At 48.0% G+C, this 20583-nt stretch overlaps 1 protein-coding gene across 1 annotated transcript in view; it reads left to right on the top strand.

Moving 5' to 3' along the window:
• The window catches only part of LOC144761129 (kynurenine--oxoglutarate transaminase 1-like), a 263160-nt gene that overhangs the window by 93457 nt on the left and 149120 nt on the right, over positions 1–20583 (top strand). Inside the window, exons 4-5 of the mRNA XM_078646588.1 lie at positions 10479–10565; positions 10774–10902. Of these exons, the coding sequence (XP_078502714.1) occupies positions 10479–10565; positions 10774–10902 (216 nt within the window). The remainder of the gene's footprint in view (positions 1–10478; positions 10566–10773; positions 10903–20583) is intronic.

Genomic DNA, 20583 nt, shown 5'->3' with positions numbered 1-20583 from the left:
GTCTATTGCAGTGTGATTCACTAAGTGCTACGTGCATGTCCAGATATGGATCTGTGCTGCCCGTGCCAGTGCAACCAAGCTGCACCCAACTGATGAGGCCCAGTCAGGGTGAAACTGGTCTTGGGTTGTTTGTGTTCAGAGCAGACCTGGCCTGGCTGTTTGGGCTCAACCATTCCTCTTGGAGAAGGGTTGAGACTGATATTCACACGGTTGGGTCCAACCTGAGGTGGCATAGTGTGCAAAATAACAGTGAACTTGGGTGGGGTCTGCGGAATTACCAGTGGCTGAAAATAATTCATGCATTGCACCCATCTCTGGTTTTCTGTATTTTGGATCTGATTGGAACCACTTGGGCTCGGACTACTTACAAGGTTTTTAGAGATTTACCTCAAAGGCTAAAACTAACCGTCCAGTAATTTGGGTTGAATTCATTTGATTTCAGTTCCAGAGATTGAAGCGTGCTCAGCAGTGCTCTAGGATGCAGTCACACCTGGTCAGTCTGCGAGAACCCAGAAAACTGGCTCGACGGAGAGTCTCTGGAGAGGAAATGATGCCTCGTCTCAATCAGGAGCAATCAATCAGGAGTTTATTAAAGCGCGACTACTCACCCGTAAGGGTCTCAAGGCGCTAGGGGTGGGGGGGTTTGGGGGGGGGTGCAGGTTCCATTCCATCAAGGAGGGGGTCTGTCGAAGAGCCATGTTTTGAGGCTCGTCTAGTTCAACAAGTGTTTGTTGAGGTCATACCGAAGAATAGTCAACTTCAAGAAGATGCTTGATGTGGAGGCAGCGATGGCCCCTGTCTCCACCAGGATTATTCAGTACACCTGGCTCATCGTGGCAGAGGATGGTAATACCATCATTGAGAATGGGCTCAGTGCCCTGAAGAGACGCACCAAGCAGGCCCTTGTTTGTCGACATGGGCATCCTGGCTATGCCCTCAACTGTCGTGCCATGGTGGTAGCACTCTGATTTATGCAAGTTAGTAGTCTTTTCTGGTGCTATACCCATACTTTTGCATTGACATTCCGTGTGCATGTCATGTGCATGTCGACATTAAGCATGTGTGGCACATACGTGACAATGAGACTGTGTGAACCGTGGATGGGGGATCCATTTTGGATGGCACCAGGTTCTTTGCTATAAATCTAGGGGCACTATTCGATTCTGGCCACTCGTTCTTCCCACAAAACACGACGGGAGCAGCATGATGCCTTGCCCTACTTCACTCTATTTGGGAAATCACGCTCTGCTCCTCCCGGCTTTGGTATTACAGGTTTCAAAAGTATAGAGAAGTCTGATTGGTGGATGCTTTGCTCCACCGGGCTATGCTCTTACAGGTTCCAAAGGTATAGAGAAGTCTGATTGGTGGCCGCTCTGCTCCCCCGGGCTAAGTTCTTATAGGTTCCAAAAGTACAGAGAAGTCTGATTGGTGGCCGCTTTGCTCCTCCAGGCTATGCTCTTACAGGTTCCAAAAGTACAGAGAAGTCTGATTGGTGGCCGCTTTGCTCCTCTGGTCTGTGCTCTTACAGGTTCCAAAAGTACAGAGAAGTCTGATTGGCGGCCGCTCTGCTCCTCTGGTCTGTGCTCTTACAGGTTCCAAAAGTACAGAGAAGTCTGATTGGGGTTGCTCTGCTCCCCCAGGCTATGCTCTTACAGGTTCCAAAAGTACAGAGAAGTCTGATTGGCGGCCGCTCTGCTCCTCTGGTCTGTGCTCTTACAGGTTCCAAAAGTACAGAGAAGTCTGATTGGGGCCGCTCTGCTCCCCCAGGCTATGCTCTTACAGGTTCCAATAGTACAGAGAAGTCTGATTGGCGGCCGCTCTGCTCCTCTGGTCTGTGCTCTTACAGGTTCCAAAAGTACAGAGAAGTCTGATTGGGGCCGCTCCGCTCCCCCAGGCTATGCTCTTACAGGTTCCAAAAGTACAGAGAAGTCTGATTGGCGGCCGCTCTGCTCCTCTGGTCTGTGCTCTTACAGGTTCCAAAAGTACAGAGAAGTCTGATTGGCGGCCGCTTTGCTCCTCCAGGCTATGCTCTTACAGGTTCCAAAAGTACAGAGAAGTCTGATTGGTGGCCGCTCTGCTTCTCCAGGCTATGCTCTTACAGGTTCCAAAAGTACAGAGAAGTCTGATTGGTGGCCGCTTTGCTCCTCCAGGCTATGCTCTTACAGGTTCCAAAAGTACAGAGAAGTCTGATTGGCAGCCGCTCTGCTCCTCTGGTCTGTGCTCTTACAGGTTCCAAAAGTACAGAGAAGTCTGATTGGGGTTGCTCTGCTCCCCCAGGCTATGCTCTTACAGGTCCCAAAAGTACAGAGAAGTCTGATTGGCGGCCGCTCTGCTCCTCTGGTCTGTGCTCTTACAGGTTCCAAAAGTACAGAGAAGTCTCATTGGGGCCACTCTGCTCTCCCAGGCTATGCTCTTACAGGTTCCAAAAGTACAGAGAAGTCTGATTGGCGGCCGCTCTGCTCCTCTGGTCTGTGCTCTTACAGGTTCCAAAAGTACAGAGAAGTCTGATTGGCGGCCGCTTTGCTCCCCCAGGCTATGCTCTTACAGGTTCCAAAAGTACAGAGAAGTCTGATTGGCGGCCGCTCTGCTCCTCTGGTCTGTGCTCTTACAGGTTCCAAAAGTACAGAGAAGTCTGATTGGGGCCGCTCTGCTCCCCCAGGCTATGCTCTTACAGGTTCCAAAAGTACAGAGAAGTCTGATTGGCGGCCGCTCTGCTCCTCTGGTCTGTGCTCTTACAGGTTCCAAAAGTACAGAGAAGTCTGATTGGCGGCCGCTTTGCTCCTCCAGGCTATGCTCTTACAGGTTCCAAAAGTACAGAGAAGTCTGATTGGTGGCCGCTCTGCTCCTCCAGGCTATGCTCTTACAGGTTCCAAAAGTACAGAGAAGTCTGATTGGTGGCCGTTCTGCTCCCCCGGGCTATGCTCTTACAGGTTCCAAAGGTATCGAGAAGTCTGATTGGGGCCGCCCTGCTCCCCTGGGCTATGCTCTTACAGGTTCCATAAGTACAGAAAAGTCTGATTGGTGGCCGCTCTGCTCCTCTGGGCTATGCTCTTACAGGTTCCAGAAGTACAGAGAAGTCTGATTGGCGGCTGCTCTGCTCCTCCTGGCTAAGCTCTTACAGGTTCCAAAAGTACAGAGAAGTCTTATTGGTGGCCGCTCCGCTCCCCTGGGCTTGCAGAGAAGTCTGATTGGTGGCCGCTCTGCTCCTCTGGGCTATGCTCTTACAGGTTCCAAAAGTACAGAGAAGTCTGATTGGTGGACGCTCTGCTCCTGTGGGGTCATTCCGTTACAGGTTCCAAAAGTATAGAGAAGTCTAATTGGGGGCCGCTCTGCTCCACTGTTCTATCTTCTTACAGGTTCCAAAAGTACGGAGAAGTCTGATTGGTGGCTGCTCTGCTCCTCTGGGCTAGGCTCTTACAGGTTCCAAAAGTACTGAGAAGTCTGATTGGTGGCCGCTCTGCTCCCCGGGGCATACAGAGAAGTCTGATTGGCGGCCGCTCTGCTCCTGTGGGCTATGCTCTTACAGGTTTCAAAAGTACGGAGAAGTCTGATTGGTGGCCGCTCTTCTACTCCGGGCTGAGCTCTTACAGGTTTCAAAAGTACAGAGAAGTCTGATTGGTGGCCACTCTGCTCCTCTGGGCTATGCTCTTACAGGTTCCAAAAGTACAGAGAAGTCTGATTGGCGACCGCTTTGCTCCCCCAGGCTATGCTCTTACAAGTTCCAAAAGTACAGAGAAGTCTGATTGGCGGCCGCTTTGCTTCCCCAGGCTATGCTCTTACAGGTTCCAAAAGTACAGAGAAGTCTGATTGGTGGCCGCTCTGCTCCTCTGGGCTATGCTCTTACAGGTTTCAAGAGTATAGAGAAGTCTGATAAGTGGCCGCTCTGCTCCTCTGGAATACGCTCTCACAGGTGCCATATGTATGGAGAAATCTGATTGGTGGCCGCTCTGCTCCTCTGGGCTTACAGAGAAGTCTGTTTGGTGGCCGCTCTCTTCCCCTGGGCTAGGCTCTTACAGGTTCCAAAAGTACAGAGAAGTCTGATTGGCGGCTGCTCTGCTCCTCCTGGCTAAGCTCTTACAGGTTCCAAAAGTATAGAGAAGTCTAATTGGTGGCCGCTCTGCTCCACTGTTCTATCTTCTTACAGGTTCCAAAAGTACGGAGAAGTCTGATTGGTGGCTGCTCTGCTCCTCTGGGCTATGCTCTTACAGGTTCCAAAAGTACTGAGAAGTCTGATTGGTGGCCGCTCTGCTCCCCAGGGCATACAGAGAAGTGTGATTGGCGGCCTCTCTGCTCCTCTGGGCTAGGCTCTTACAGGTTCCAAAAGTAAAGAGAAGTCTGATTGGTGGCCGCTCTGCTCCTCTGGGCTATGCTCTTACAGGTTCCAAAAGTACTGAGAAGTCTGATTAGTGACCGCTCTGCTCCTCTGGAATACGCTCTCACAGGTTCCATATGTAAGGAGAAATCTGATTGGTGGTCGCTCTGCTCCTCTGGGCTATGCTTTTACAAGTTTCAAAAGTATGGAGAAGTCTGATTGGTGGCCGCTCTGCTCCTCTGGGCTATGCTTTTACAGGTTTCAAAAGTACAGAGAAGTCTGATTGGTGGCCGCTCTTCTCTGGGCTATGCTCTTACAGGTTCAAAAAGTACAGAGAAGTCTGATTCGTGGCCGCTCTGATCCCCCAGGCTATGCTCTTACAGGTTCCAAAAGTATAGAGAAGTATGATTGGTAGCCGCTCTGCTCCTCTGGGCTTACAGAGAAGTCTGATTGGTGGCCGCTATTCTCCAGTGGGCTATGCTCTTACAGGTTCCATAAGTACAGAGAAGTCTGATTGGAGGCCGCTCTGCTCCTCTGGGCTATGTTTTTACAGGTTCCAAAAGTACTGAGAAGTCTGATTGGCGTCCGCTCTGCTCCTGTTGGGCTATGCTCTTACAGGTTCCATAATTACTGAGAGGTCTGATTGGTGGCCGCTCTGCTCCTCTGGGCTAGGCTCTTACAGGTTCCAAAAGTAGAGAGAAGTCTGATTGGTGGCCGCTCTGCTCCTCTGGGCTAGGCTCTTACAGGTTTCAAAAGTACAGAGAAGTCTGATTGGTGGCCGCTCTGCTCCTCTGGGCTAGGCTCTTACAGGTTCCAAAAGTACAGTGAAGTCTGATTAGTGACCGCTCTGCTCCTCTGGAATACGCTCTCACAGGTTCCATATGTATGGAGAAATCTGATTGGTGGCCGCTCTGCTCCTCTGGGCTATGCTTTTACAAGTTTCAAAAGTACAAAGAAGTCTGATTGGTGGCCGCTCTGCTCCCCCAGGCTATCCTCTTACAGGTTTCAAAAGTATGGAGAAGTCTGATTGGCGGCCGCTCTGCTCCTGTGGGCTATGCTCTTACAGGTTTCAAAAGTACGGAGAAGTCTGATTGGTGGCCGCTCTTCTCCTCCGGGCTGAGCTCTTACAGGTTTCAAAAGTACAGAGAAGTCTGATTGGTGGCCACTCTGCTCCTCTGGGCTATGCTCTTACAGGTTCCAAAAGTACAGAGAAGTCTGATTGGCGGCCGCTTTGCTCCCCCAGGCTATACTCTTACAAGTTCCAAAAGTACAGAGAAGTCTGATTGGCGGCCGCTTTGCTCCCCCAGGCTATGCTCTTACAGGTTCCAAAAGTACAGAGAAGTCTGATTGGTGGCCGCTCTGCTCCTCTGGGCTATGCTCTTACAGGTTTCAAGAGTATAGAGAAGTCTGATTAGTGGCCGCTCTGCTCCTCTGGAATACGCTCTCACAGGTTCCATATGTATGGAGAAATCTGATTGGTGGCCGCTCTGCTCCTCTGGGCTTACAGAGAAGTCTGTTTGGTGGCCGCTCTCTTCCCCTGGGCTAGGCTCTTACAGGTTCCAAAAGTACAGAGAAGTCTGATTGGCGGCTGCTCTGCTCCTCCTGGCTAAGCTCTTACAGGTTCCAAAAGTATAGAGAAGTCTAATTGGTGGCCGCTCTGCTCCACTGTTCTATCTTCTTACAGGTTCCAAAAGTACGGAGAAGTCTGATTGGTGGCTGCTCTGCTCCTCTGGGCTATGCTCTTACAGGTTCCAAAAGTACTGAGAAGTCTGATTGGTGGCCGCTCTGCTCCCCAGGGCATACAGAGAAGTGTGATTGGCGGCCTCTCTGCTCCTCTGGGCTAGGCTCTTACAGGTTCCAAAAGTAAAGAGAAGTCTGATTGGTGGCCGCTCTGCTCCTCTGGGCTATGCTCTTACAGGTTCCAAAAGTACTGAGAAGTCTGATTAGTGACCGCTCTGCTCCTCTGGAATACGCTCTCACAGGTTCCATATGTAAGGAGAAATCTGATTGGTGGTCGCTCTGCTCCTCTGGGCTATGCTTTTACAAGTTTCAAAAGTATGGAGAAGTCTGATTGGTGGCCGCTCTGCTCCTCTGGGCTATGCTTTTACAGGTTTCAAAAGTACAGAGAAGTCTGATTGGTGGCCGCTCTTCTCTGGGCTATGCTCTTACAGGTTCAAAAAGTACAGAGAAGTCTGATTCGTGGCCGCTCTGATCCCCCAGGCTATGCTCTTACAGGTTCCAAAAGTATAGAGAAGTATGATTGGTAGCCGCTCTGCTCCTCTGGGCTTACAGAGAAGTCTGATTGGTGGCCGCTCTTCTCCAGTGGGCTATGCTCTTACAGGTTCCATAAGTACAGAGAAGTCTGATTGGAGGCCGCTCTGCTCCTCTGGGCTATGTTTTTACAGGTTCCAAAAGTACTGAGAAGTCTGATTGGCGGCCGCTCTGCTCCTGTTGGGCTATGCTCTTACAGGTTCCAAAATTACTGAGAAGTCTGATTGGTGGCCGCTCTGCTCCTCTGGGCTAGGCTCTTACAGGTTCCAAAAGTAGAGAGATGTCTGATTGGAGGCCGCTCTGCTCCTCTGGGCTATGTTTTTACAGGTTCCAAAAGTACTGAGAAGTCTGATTGGCGGCCGCTCTGCTCCTGTTGGGCTATGCTCTTACAGGTTCCAAAATTACTGAGAAGTCTGATTGGTGGCCGCTCTGCTCCTCTGGGCTAGGCTCTTACAGGTTCCAAAAGTAGAGAGAAGTCTAATTGGTGGCCGCTCTGCTCCTCTGGGCTAGGCTCTTACAGGTTTCAAAAGTACAGAGAAGTCTGATTGGTGGCCGCTCTTCTCCTCCGGGCTGAGCTCTTACAGGTTTCAAAAGTACAGAGAAGTCTGATTGGTGGCCACTCTGCTCCTCTGGGCTATGCTCTTACAGGTTCCAAAAGTACAGAGAAGTCTGATTGGCGGCCGCTTTGCTCCCCCAGGCTATGCTCTTACAAGTTCCAAAAGTACAGAGAAGTCTGATTGGCGGCCGCTTTGCTCCCCCAGGCTATGCTCTTACAGGTTCCAAAAGTACAGAGAAGTCTGATTGGTGGCCGCTCTGCTCCTCTGGGCTATGCTCTTACAGGTTTCAAGAGTATAGAGAAGTCTGATTAGTGGCCGCTCTGCTCCTCTGGAATACGCTCTCACAGGTTCCATATGTATGGAGAAATCTGATTGGTGGCCGCTCTGCTCCTCTGGGCTTACAGAGAAGTCTGTTTGGTGGCCGCTCTCTTCCCCTGGGCTAGGCTCTTACAGGTTCCAAAAGTACAGAGAAGTCTGATTGGCGGCTGCTCTGCTCCTCCTGGCTAAGCTCTTACAGGTTCCAAAAGTATAGAGAAGTCTAATTGGTGGCCGCTCTGCTCCACTGTTCTATCTTCTTACAGGTTCCAAAAGTACGGAGAAGTCTGATTGGTGGCTGCTCTGCTCCTCTGGGCTATGCTCTTACAGGTTCCAAAAGTACTGAGAAGTCTGATTGGTGGCCGCTCTGCTCCCCAGGGCATACAGAGAAGTGTGATTGGCGGCCTCTCTGCTCCTCTGGGCTAGGCTCTTACAGGTTCCAAAAGTAAAGAGAAGTCTGATTGGTGGCCGCTCTGCTCCTCTGGGCTATGCTCTTACAGGTTCCAAAAGTACTGAGAAGTCTGATTAGTGACCGCTCTGCTCCTCTGGAATACGCTCTCACAGGTTCCATATGTAAGGAGAAATCTGATTGGTGGTCGCTCTGCTCCTCTGGGCTATGCTTTTACAAGTTTCAAAAGTATGGAGAAGTCTGATTGGTGGCCGCTCTGCTACTCTGGGCTATGCTTTTACAGGTTCCAAAAGTACTGAGAAGTCTGATTGTTGGCCGCTCTGCTCCTCTGGGCTATGCTTTTACAGGTTTCAAAAGTACAGAGAAGTCTGATTGGTGGCCGCTCTTCTCTGGGCTATGCTCTTACAGGTTCAAAAAGTACAGAGAAGTCTGATTCGTGGCCGCTCTGATCCCCCAGGCTATGCTCTTACAGGTTCCAAAAGTATAGAGAAGTATGATTGGTAGCCGCTCTGCTCCTCTGGGCTTACAGAGAAGTCTGATTGGTTGCCGCTCTTCTCCAGTGGGCTATGCTCTTACAGGTTCCATAAGTACAGAGAAGTCTGATTGGAGGCCGCTCTGCTCCTCTGGGCTATGTTTTTACAGGTTCCAAAAGTACTGAGAAGTCTGATTGGCGGCCGCTCTGCTCCTGTTGGGCTATGCTCTTACAGGTTCCAAAATTACTGAGAAGTCTGATTGGTGGCCGCTCTGCTCCTCTGGGCTAGGCTCTTACAGGTTCCAAAAGTAGAGAGAAGTCTGATTGGTGGCCGCTCTGCTCCTCTGGGCTAGGCTCTTACAGGTTTCAAAAGTACAGAGAAGTCTGATTGGTGGCCGCTCTGCTCCTCTGGGCTAGGCTCTTACAGGTTTCAAAAGTACAGAGAAGTCTGATTGGTGGCCGCTCTGCTCCTCTGGGCTAGGCTCTTACAAGTTTCAAAAGTATGGAGAAGTCTGATTGGTGGCCGCTCTGCTCCCCTGGGCTAGGCTCTTACAGGCTCCAAAATTAGAGAGAAGTCTGATTCGTGGCCGCTCTGATCCCCTGGGCTAGGCTCTTACAGGTTCCAAAGGTATAGAGAAGTCTGATTGGTGGCCGCTCTGCTCCTCTGGGCTAGGCTCTTACAGGTTCCAAAGGTATAGAGAAGTATGATTGGCGGCCGCTCTTCTCCAGTGGGCTATGCTCTTACAGGTTTCAAAAGTACAGGGAACTCTGATTGGGGGCCGCTCTTCTCTGGGCTATGCTCTTACATGTTCAAAAAGTACAGGGAAGTCTTATTGGTGGCCGCTCTGCTCCTGTTGGGCTATGCTCTTACAGGTTCCAAAATTACTGAGAAGTGTGATTGGTGGCCGCTCTGTTTCAGTTGGCTATGCTCTTACAGGTTTCAAAAGTATAGAGAAGCATGATTGGTGGCCGCTCTGCTCCTCTGGGCTATGCTCTTACAGGTTACATAAGTACAGAGAAGTCTGATTGGCGACCGCTCTGCTCCTGTTGGGCTATGACCTCACAGGTTCCAAAATTACTGAGAAGTGTGATTGATGGCCACTCTGTTCCAATTGGCCATGCTCTTACAGGTTTGAAAAGTATAGAGAAGTGTGATTGGCGGCCGCTCTGCTCCTGTGGGGCCATGCTCTTACAGGTTCCAAAAGTACTGAGAAGTCTGATTGGTGGCTGCTCCGCTCCCCCGGGCTAAACTCTTACAGGTTCCAACAGTACAGAGGAGTCTGATTGGTGCCGCTCTGCTCCTCTGGGCTAAGCTCTTACAGGTTCCAAAGTACAGAGAAGTCTGATTGGTGGCCCCTCTGCTCCTTCGGGCTAAGCTCTAACAGGTTTCAAAAGTATAGAGAAGTCTTAGTGGCGGACGCTCTGCTCCTCTGGGCTTACAGAGAAGTCTGATTGGCAGCCGCTCTGCTCCTGTGGGGCCATGCTCTTACAGGTTTCAAAAGTATAGAGAAGTCTGATTGGTGGCCGCTCTGCTCCCCTGGGCTTGCAGAGAAGTCTGATTGGTGGTCGCTCTGCTCCTCTGGGCTATGCTCTTACAGGTTTCAAAAGTACAGAGAAGTCTGATTGGTGGCTGCTCTGCTCCTCTAGGCTATGCTCTTACAGGTTTCAAAAGTACAGGGAAGTCTGATTGGTGGTCGCTCTGCTCCTCTGGGCTATGCTCTTACAGGTTTCAAAAGTACAGAGAAGTCTGATTGGTGGCCGCTCTGCTCCTCTGGGCTAGGCTCTTACAGGTTTCAAAAGTACAGAGAAGTCTGATTGGTGGCCGCTCTGCTCCCCTGGGCTTGCAGAGAAGTCTGATTGGTGGTCGCTCTGCTCCTCTGGGCTATGCTCTTACAGGTTTCAAAAGTACAGAGAAGTCTGATTGGTGGTCGCTCTGCTCCCTGGGTCTAGGCTCCTACAGGTTCCAAAAGTACAGGGAAGTCTTATTGGTGGCCGCTCTGCTCCCCTGGTCTGTGTTTGTAGTACTGTGTGTGGAGCAGAGTTTTGTGTGAGCGTGGAGGCTGTGGCTGTCTTTGATATAGGCGGTCCGCCAGCATCTCGACTGACCTAACGAGGTACCCTGTTCTTTGTGTCCTTGCCCAGGTGATTCTCATCGAGCCGTTCTTTAACTGCTATGAACCCATGGTGCGGATGGCTGGAGGGACGCCTGTCTACATTCCTCTGCGGCCTGTGAGTATTGCAGGACCTGCATATTGAGATACGCTTCTTAGCTGAGACCGTACTTGTTTATCAAAGCTTCATGCGCCTCCCTGGTGGTCCCACCGGTTTCTGTGATGGGTTTTCTTGTCCCTCTGTGTACGTGCACTGTTGCCCAAACGTGTTTAGATTTGGCACGCAAATCTGACTGTTCCTGAACCGCCTTCTCTTACATTTGTAGGGTCCTGCAGAAGGCCATAATCCGGCCAGCAGCACAGATTGGTGGTTGGACCCGGCGGAGCTGTCGGCCAAGTTCACCAAACGCACCAAAGCCATTGTTGTGAACACACCAAACAACCCCATGGGGAAGGTAAGCGTTACCTAAACATTAGTGAAGAGGAACTAGACCTCCATGGGAAAGGTAAGGGGTAATTGAACATCATGAGAAGAGGGTCTAGACTCCTCAGGGAAGGTAAGAGTTACCTGAACATTACAAGAAGAGGGGCTAAGATCCCATAGGGAAGGCTGGAACATAATGTGAAGAGGTCTCTAGACTCCTCTGGGAAGGCTGGATGTAACTGAACATCACAAGAAGAGGCTCTAAGATCTCACAGAAGAGGCAGGAGGTACCTCAACATCATTAGAAGAGGGGCTAAGATCTCACAGAAGAGGCAGGAGGTACCTCAACATCATTAGAAGAGGGGCTAAGATCTCACAGGAGAGGCAGGAGGTACCTCAACATCATTAGAAGAGGGGCTAAGATCTCACAGGAGAGGCAGGAGGTACCTCAACATCATTAGAAGAGGGGCTAAGATCTCACAGGAGAGGCAGGAGGTACCTCAACACCATTAGAAGAGAGGCTAAGATCTCACGGGAGAGGCAGGAGGTACCTCAACATCATTAGAAGAGGGGCTAAGATCTCACGGGAGAGGCAGGAGGTACCTCAACGTCATTAGAAGAGGGGCTAAGATCTCACAGGAGAGGCAGGAGGAACCTGAACATCACAAGAAGAGGGGCTAAGATCTCACAGGAAAGGAAGGAGGTACCTGAACATCAGAAGAAGAGAGGCTAAGATCTCACAGGAGAGGCAGGAGGTACCTCAACGTCATTAGAAGAGAGGCTAAGATCTCACAGGAAAGGAAGGAGGTACCTGAACATCAGAAGAAGAGAGGCTAAGATCTCACAGGAGAGGTAGGAGGTACCTGAACATCATAAGAAGAGGGGCTAAGATCTCACAGGAGAGGCAGAAGGTACCTGAACATCACAAGAAGAGGGGCTAAGATCTCACAGGAGAGGCAGGAGGTACCTGAACATCATAAGAAGAGGGGCTAAGATCTCACAGGAGAGGCAGGAGGTACCTGAACATCACAAGAAGAGGGGCTAAGATCTCACAGGAGAGGCAGGAGGTACCTCAACATCATTAGATGAGACGCTAAGATCTCACAGGAGAGGTAGGAGGTACCTCAACATCATTAGAAGAGGGGCTAAGATCTCACAGGAGAGGCAGGAGGTACCTCAACGTCATTAGAAGAGGGGCTAAGATCTCACAGGAGAGGCAGGAGGAACCTGAACATCACAAGAAGAGGGGCTAAGATCTCACAGGAGAGGCAGGAGGTACTTGAGCATCATTAGAAGAGGGGCTAAGATCTCCATGGGAAGGTAACAATTACCCAAATGTGATTAGTTTAAAGTAAAAAAAAACAGTGTTACTTGGTCTGGCCATATATACCACATTTTTTTAAAATTTATTTCTTTATTTCTTTATTTCTTTATTTCGGCCAACGGCCATAAAAGACACACATAAATACATTCATTAACTCATACATTTAGAACATAATACATGTGTAAGATCAATTAAAACAATAATTACAGTAATAAGGTGTAAAGTTAATTCTCACCAATTAAATCAAGGACATAGTTCATTCAGCAGGCAAATACAGTTTTAACAGCAGAATTCACTATTTAAAATCTATCCATCTTCAAAGTACCTGTCCCATTTTCTTTCGGACAATAAAAACTGAATGAAGAAACCTACTGATACTGAATACGATAAACTGTGCAGTATTAGTTTTTAGGATCCTGTATGCTATATAACAAGATCTAGTGCCTAAAAGAGCACACATTGGTTTGAGCCATTTTTTTCGAGCTTTCTGGTATGCTTTGCATATGAATAACATATGCACCTCATTCTCCTTACATATATCTGAGCACATAGGGCATCTCTCACTTATATTATTAGGACAATCCAGTTTTTTATTTGTCCAACGCTCAGTATTAGATTTCAGCATGAGGTTCCCATACCTGAACTTCAGGAAGAGAGTCTTAGCAAGGGGAGGCTCTATTTCGTCCAAAAACGATTCAAAACATGGTTCAGTTTTAAAGGTTAAAAAATGATTGGTTAGGGTGCCGGTTCTACTATCATGAATATATCTGTCATTCATGAAACACCAGTATGCTCTTTTTACTGTATTTTTGGCAAGAGCTGGTAAATTCTCTGGGTTTTCCCAGAAGGAACTCAACCCCAGATTGTTAAACCATTTTTTAACATGCCCGAACCACCGAATGGAATTGAAGGAGTCCAGATTCAATACTTCTTGGAGACCATTTCTGTAATCTACCAGTTCCGGAGTGGACCAAATCCTAATCCAGAACATTAACGGTCTTATAATAACTAGGTGGTCGGTTCGTTTAAAGTTCAAATCGAGATGAAGAGGTATTAAAGGTGTGCTGGTTGGGACCTTTACAATCGATCTCATAAATTTGTTATCGAGCCCTTGGAAACTCTCCCTGGCCCAAGGACCCCATATCTCAGCCCCATATAAAGCTGCGGATTGAATTTTAAATTTAAAAAGTTCAAGTACGGGAGTTACACTTTTACTTGTACTAGCATTCAATCTACAAATTATAGGTTTTGCATTATGGGCATATGACACCTTACTTTTTTCGATTTGCGCTTTCCATGTCAACTTTGAGTCAAGTACCACCCCCAAATAAGTAAAATTCTCTACAGTACCTAAAGTTTCCCCATTCAGGGTCAGGTTCCCTCTATCCGGTCTAATAGGATTTAAAGCCATACATTTTGTTTTGTCAATATTTATTTCTAGCCCTTTAGTCTCAAAGTAACTGCTGAAGGAGTTTAAGAGTGCCTGGAGGCCCTTCTTGGTTTGGGATATTAAGATGGTATCATCCGCGAAGAGCAACGCAGGCACTCTCTCTCCATTCAGTTGTGGTGAATCGTTATTGCAAGTATTGAGATAATCAGGCACATCATTAACAAAAATAGAAAATAGAGTTGGGGCCAGGACGCATCCCTGTCGGACACCACGCTTGATCGGGATATCACGCGTCAGTTCACCTTTCGGACCCCATCTGATATTTGCGTGATTTCTAGCATGCAATTCAATATTGTGGACCAAAAGGCTGTCTGGCAGACCGGCTATGTTTAATGATCTCCATAGCAGATTGCGAGGAACAAGGTCGAATGCCGCCCTCAAATCGATAAAGGCTACATACAGGTGTCCTTTCCGAATGTAAACATACTTCCAAATCAGACAACAAAATCTAAAGACCTGGTCTATCGTGCTGGTCTTAGACCTGAAGCCTGCCTGAAATTTGGAAAGTATGGCCGAGTCCTCCAACCAGTCATTTATCCTGAAAAGCAGATGCTTGGCATAAAGTTTTTGCAGAGTGTCCATTAAACTAATAGGTCTGTAATTAGAGGGAACAGACCTTATTCCCTTTTTAAAAATGGGAACAACTTCTGCTGCACGCCAACTATCAGGAAAACTACAATTAATGGACAGAGCATTAAACAAACGATTAATATAGGGTGCCCAAACTTCAGGTACATGTTTATAGAGGTCACCCGATATTTTGTCTGGCCCAGGGGCTTTGTTATGTTTAAGTTCATTGATTGCCCTATATGTTTCTTCCAAAGTAAAATCAAGACACACAGGTAGTGGTAGTGGACGTGGGAGCTCCTCTTCCTTACCGTCATCATATGGTTTATACAAATTGGAAAAGTGCGTCACCCATGTCATTTCATCAATGAACGAGTCCCTCACAGGTCTACCGGCATGGCCCCCATTTGCAACCAACCTCCAAAAGCCAACATTATCATTAAGTTTTGCAGCAGACAACATATCAGCCCAAATTGACTCTTCCCATGTTTTCTGTGCTACCCTTTGGACTCGCTTGTACTCCTCCCTAGCGAGTCTAACATCATCTTGGGTTTTGTTTTTAATCGCATAAAGGAGGTTCCTCTTAGCCAATTTACAAGCATGGTCATACCAAAGTTTCCCATGGCATCCCACGCGTACATTTTGCTGATTCATCTTGGGCAGTTTGGACATATGAACTCTCAATTCATCAAAGAAACCTTTGTGTAACTCAACAAAATGAGCACAGTTATCAGTAGATAAAGATTGACCTACTAGAGGTGAAAAAGTGCTGTTAAACAATGAATAAACTGCAGCCAAGGTCTTACCCTCCCTTAAAAGATGTGGCCATTTTAAAGCACGTCTGTTGTTATTAATTATGTGTGCCTGCTCACATTGGACATCAGTAACCACCTCACATGTTGCCAGGTCGTAAGTGTCTCTAATTATGTGCGGATCAATAAAAAGTTCCAGGGGAAAGTGATCACTCTCTACCCTCGATGATACTTTAAAATCAATCATAAAATGCCAAATAGTCAAAGAAACAAGAATAAAATCTAATCTACTGTTCGATTTCCCAAAGGTAGGTTGTTTTATAAGATCTGACGAAAGGCGACCATTGCACGCTCTGAGGCCATGATCAACTGTTAGCCTCAATAATTGAACCGCCAGAGTGCTACACGGGACATAATTCACGGTGTCAAGCTGGGGGATGTTATATGCTTGGTCTTCTTCTTGAAGAACATCGGAAATCCCAAGGATCGGTTCAAAGTTGCAATTTAGATCGCCCCCTAATATTACAGGGATTTCTCCCACCACCCTCTTTAAAAAGGTATCCAGAATTTCCAAGGTGGGCATTCTTTTCCAAGGTGGGCGAAGCTTTGGAATACCCTATCGGTCTATTATAGACATTAATAATGTAGTATTCACCCCCTTCAGTTGATGTAATTTTTAAGGCCAGAATGTCGGGGGTTCCTGTATCTATGACATCAACTCTTATGGCTAAAGTAATTTTAAGCCATATGATCAATCCCCCGCATGGCCTTCCCCTAGCGGACTGAGTGGCCTTAATGCCAAAAGTTTTGTATCCCATCCTGTGTGGAATATCCAGTGCCCAAGTTTCTTGCAATAGGCAAAAGTCGCTGGTGTCGACATAATCTGCCCATTCTGGGTCTCTCAGATTTTTGCCTACTCCAGCGATATTCCATGACAGGAAAAACAAATGTGGGGTTGACTCTGTACCGGGGGGATCAGATTCAACATTAGGAACCGATGGTACCAAGGGGGGGGCTACACTATCTTGCTGTGGATCGTCTAACCTTAATTCTGCGTCCAAAATCAGTACCCTGGATAAAGAACTAGTCTTATCAACTGTACATTCCTCAACATTATCAGTTTGTGCTAGTGTCGGAGTTGAATAGCTTTCCATATGTCCATGATTGGAGTCGGTCATTATAGAAGGACTTACAAGAGGCCCTGCCATAAAAGTTGCAGAGACCATTAATTCTACATTGGGCGTTGGATGCCTTATAAGTCAGTCTACCTCCTCAAGGCTACCAAACCTATTCTGGGTGGGTAGGCCATTCCAGCACATAAAGGAATCTTGGTAATTAGAGGAGTAAGTCCTCCAAGGATGACGCTGTACCAGTGACCATCCATCATTCAAAGGTTTTTTAGGGGGTGGGGGGTAGAAAAAGGACAAGAGTCTAGGGATAACATAAGAACCTTCCCCGTTGGGACAGGAACATATATAGCGTGCTGTATGTGGGTCCTCAAAGGTCACCACTACACAATCTCCAACCACAGATTTCTTTGTAGGGCCCACCCAAGGAACACGTCGAACCATCAGCACCCTGCTTTTTCTTCCGTTAGGAATTGCACGGTTCATATTGAGCCAGTGCATTGTCTTGTTCCTCAGGGACCAATGGTTCTCGTGGTGATCATTTTCAAGCTCAGAAACACCCGTAGAAATTTAAGTTATGTAGCACAGCAGCTCGCACCCCAGAGCCAATAGATCTTTGCCAATGCTTGTTTTTTCAGTTGTTTTTCTTGTGTGCTAGTCGACAGCAGTAAATGTGTTGTATTTCTTTGAAAAGGTTTCCTGCTTCCTAGCTTTCTGCTTGGCTGGCTCTTCTTGTCTCTGTCACTACCAGCTCATCACTCTTGCAAGCCTGTGAGGAGCAATGTTCTGTCTAACAGCTGGTTTATTTTGTTCAGTGCTCTTAACTAATAGCATTACTTCATTCTATTCCTCACTTTCAGGCACATGCATTAGGTGCCACAAGTAGGTGCTGAAGCATTCCCAAAATAACAGCGATGGAGTTCAAAAGTGAATGAGCCTCTACACCACTCCACTCCACTTCATGCCTCTCTACTCCATGCCTCGCTACTCCACTTTACGCCACTCTACTCCACTCTAGGCAATTCTGCTCCACTACACTACAGTCTATGCCATTCCACCATATGCCACTCTACACCACACCACTGCACAACACTCTACTCCACTCTAGGCAATTCTGCTCCACTACACTACAGTCTATGCCATTCCACCCTATGCCACTCTACACCACACCACTGCACAACACTCTACTCCACTCTAGGCAATTCTGCTCCACTACACTACAGTCTATGCCATTCCACCCTATGCCACTCTACACCACACCACTGCACAACACTCTACTCCACTCTATGCTACTCCACACCACTTCACATAACTCTGCACCACTCCAGTCTACACTACTCTACTCCATTCTGACACTCTTCATCACTACACTTACTCCATTCCACTCTATGACACTCCACTCAATGACACTCTACTCCACTCTACTCCACTCCACTCTTCCACATTCTACTCCGGGACGCTGTACGCCACTCGACTCTACGACAACCTGCTACACTCAACTCTCTGCCACCACACTCTCTGCCACCTCACTCTATTCCATTCCACTCTATGGCACTCTACTCCTCTCTATGACACTCCACATTATTCCACTCTATGCCACTCCACTCCACTCCAATTTATGCCACTCCATTCTACGCCACTTCACTATATGACATTCCACTACGACACTTAAGTCTATGCTACTCCACTCTATGCTACCCCACGGTACTTTACTCCACTCTACGCCACTCCACGACAATCTACTCTACTGTATTCTACTACTCAACACTCTTTTCCATTATAAGACACTCTACTCCACTCCACTCTATGCCACTCTACTTTACCTCACTCTACTGTACGCTGCTCCACTCTACAACACTCTACTCAACTCCACTTTATTCCACACTAAGCTACTCCACTACACACCACTCCACTCCACTACATGACATTCTATTCCACTCCACTCCACTATATGACATTCTATCCACTCCACTCTACACCACTGCACACTACTTTGCTCCACTCTATGACTCTCCTATCCTTTCTAAGACTCTCTGTAAAAGAGTGGAAGAGGTGTGGCGCAGCGGCCAGGGTGCCTGACTCCGGACCACAGGGTTCACGGTTCGATCCCTGGCTCCGGCGGCACCATGTGACTCTGGGCAATAGCTTGCTTAATCTTACCGAGGGCCCCCAGCGCCGGGACACCTCTGTCGGAGGTAGCTGTGCGCTTTACAAATGCTGGCACTTACATTTACTCCAAGACACACTACTCCACTCTGACGCTCTACTCCACTGCAGCCTACACCACTCCGCTTCATGACACTCCACTCTGTGACAGTCTATTCCGCTCAACTCTTTGCCATTCACTCTACAATAATCCACTCTACGCCACTCCACTGTTTGGCACTCTACTTCCCTCTATGACATTCTACGATACTCTACTACACTCTATGCCACTTCACTTTATGCCATTCCATGTCACTTATCTCCACTCTGCATCACTCTACTCTACAAGACTCTACTACACTCTACTCCGTTCCATGAGACTCCACTCTACAACACTCTGTTCAACTCTATGCCCCTACATTCTACGCAACTCTTCTCTGACACTCCACTCTATGACACTCAACTCCACGTTACTTCATTCTGTGCCATTCCACAAACTTTTACTGCACTCTACAATACTCTACTCCACGGAACTGTACTCCACTCTATCACTCTATTCCACTTTATGCCACTCCACTGTATGCCACTCCACTCTAAGACACTCTACTCCACTTTATGCCACTCCACTGTATGCCACTCCACTCTAAGATACTCTACTCCACAGAACTGTACTCCACTCTGACACTCTAGTCCACTTTATGCCACTCCACTGTATGCCACTCCACTCTAAGACACTCTACTCCACTTTATGCCACTCCACTGTATGCCACTCCACTCTAAGACACTCTACTCCACTTTATGCCACTCCACTGTATGCCACTCCACTCTAAGATACTCTACTCCACTTTATGCCACTCTACTGTATGCCACTCCACTCTAAGACACTCTACTCCACTTTATGCCACTCCACTGTATGCCATTCCACTCTAAGACACTCTACTCCACGTTATGCCACTCCACTGTATGCCACTCCACTCTAAGACACTCTACTCCACTTTATGCCACTCCACTGTATGCCATTCCACTCTAAGACACTCTACTCCACGTTATGCCACTCCACTGTATGCCACTCCACTCTAAGACACTCTACTCCACTTTATGCCACTCCACTGTATGCCACTCCACTCTAAGATACTCTACTCCACTTTATGCCACTCTACTGTATGCCACTCCACTCTAAGACACTCTACTCCACTCTACGCCACTCCACGACAATCTACTCTACTGTATTCTACTACTCAACACTCTTTTCCATTATAAGACACTCTACTCCACTCCACTCTATGCCACTCTACTTTACCTCACTCTACTGTACGCTGCTCCACTCTACAACACTCTACTCAACTCCACTTTATTCCACACTAAGCTACTCCACTACACACCACTCCACTCCACTACATGACATTCTATTCCACTCCACTCCACTATATGACATTCTATCCACTCCACTCTACACCACTGCACACTACTTTGCTCCACTCTATGACTCTCCTATCCTTTCTAAGACTCTCTGTAAAAGAGTGGAAGAGGTGTGGCGCAGCGGCCAGGGTGCCTGACTCCGGACCACAGGGTTCACGGTTCGATCCCTGGCTCCGGCGGCACCATGTGACTCTGGGCAATAGCTTGCTTAATCTTACCGAGGGCCCCCAGCGCCGGGACACCTCTGTCGGAGGTAGCTGTGCGCTTTACAAATGCTGGCACTTACATTTACTCCAAGACACACTACTCCACTCTGACGCTCTACTCCACTGCAGCCTACACCACTCCGCTTCATGACACTCCACTCTGTGACAGTCTATTCCGCTCAACTCTTTGCCATTCACTCTACAATAATCCACTCTACGCCACTCCACTGTTTGGCACTCTACTTCCCTCTATGACATTCTACGATACTCTACTACACTCTATGCCACTTCACTTTATGCCATTCCATGTCACTTATCTCCACTCTGCATCACTCTACTCTACAAGACTCTACTACACTCTACTCCGTTCCATGAGACTCCACTCTACAACACTCTGTTCAACTCTATGCCCCTACATTCTACGCAACTCTTCTCTGACACTCCACTCTATGACACTCAACTCCACGTTACTTCATTCTGTGCCATTCCACAAACTTTTACTGCACTCTACAATACTCTACTCCACGGAACTGTACTCCACTCTATCACTCTATTCCACTTTATGCCACTCCACTGTATGCCCCTCCACTCTAAGACACTCTACTCCACTTTATGCCACTCCACTGTATGCCACTCCACTCTAAGATACTCTACTCCACAGAACTGTACTCCACTCTGACACTCTAGTCCACTTTATGCCACTCCACTGTATGCCACTCCAC

Source organism: Lissotriton helveticus, chromosome 5_2 (genome assembly GCF_964261635.1).
Source record: "Lissotriton helveticus chromosome 5_2, aLisHel1.1, whole genome shotgun sequence".
Classification (NCBI taxonomy): domain Eukaryota; kingdom Metazoa; phylum Chordata; class Amphibia; order Caudata; family Salamandridae; genus Lissotriton; species Lissotriton helveticus.
This window is presented reverse-complemented; position numbering and strand designations above follow the sequence as displayed.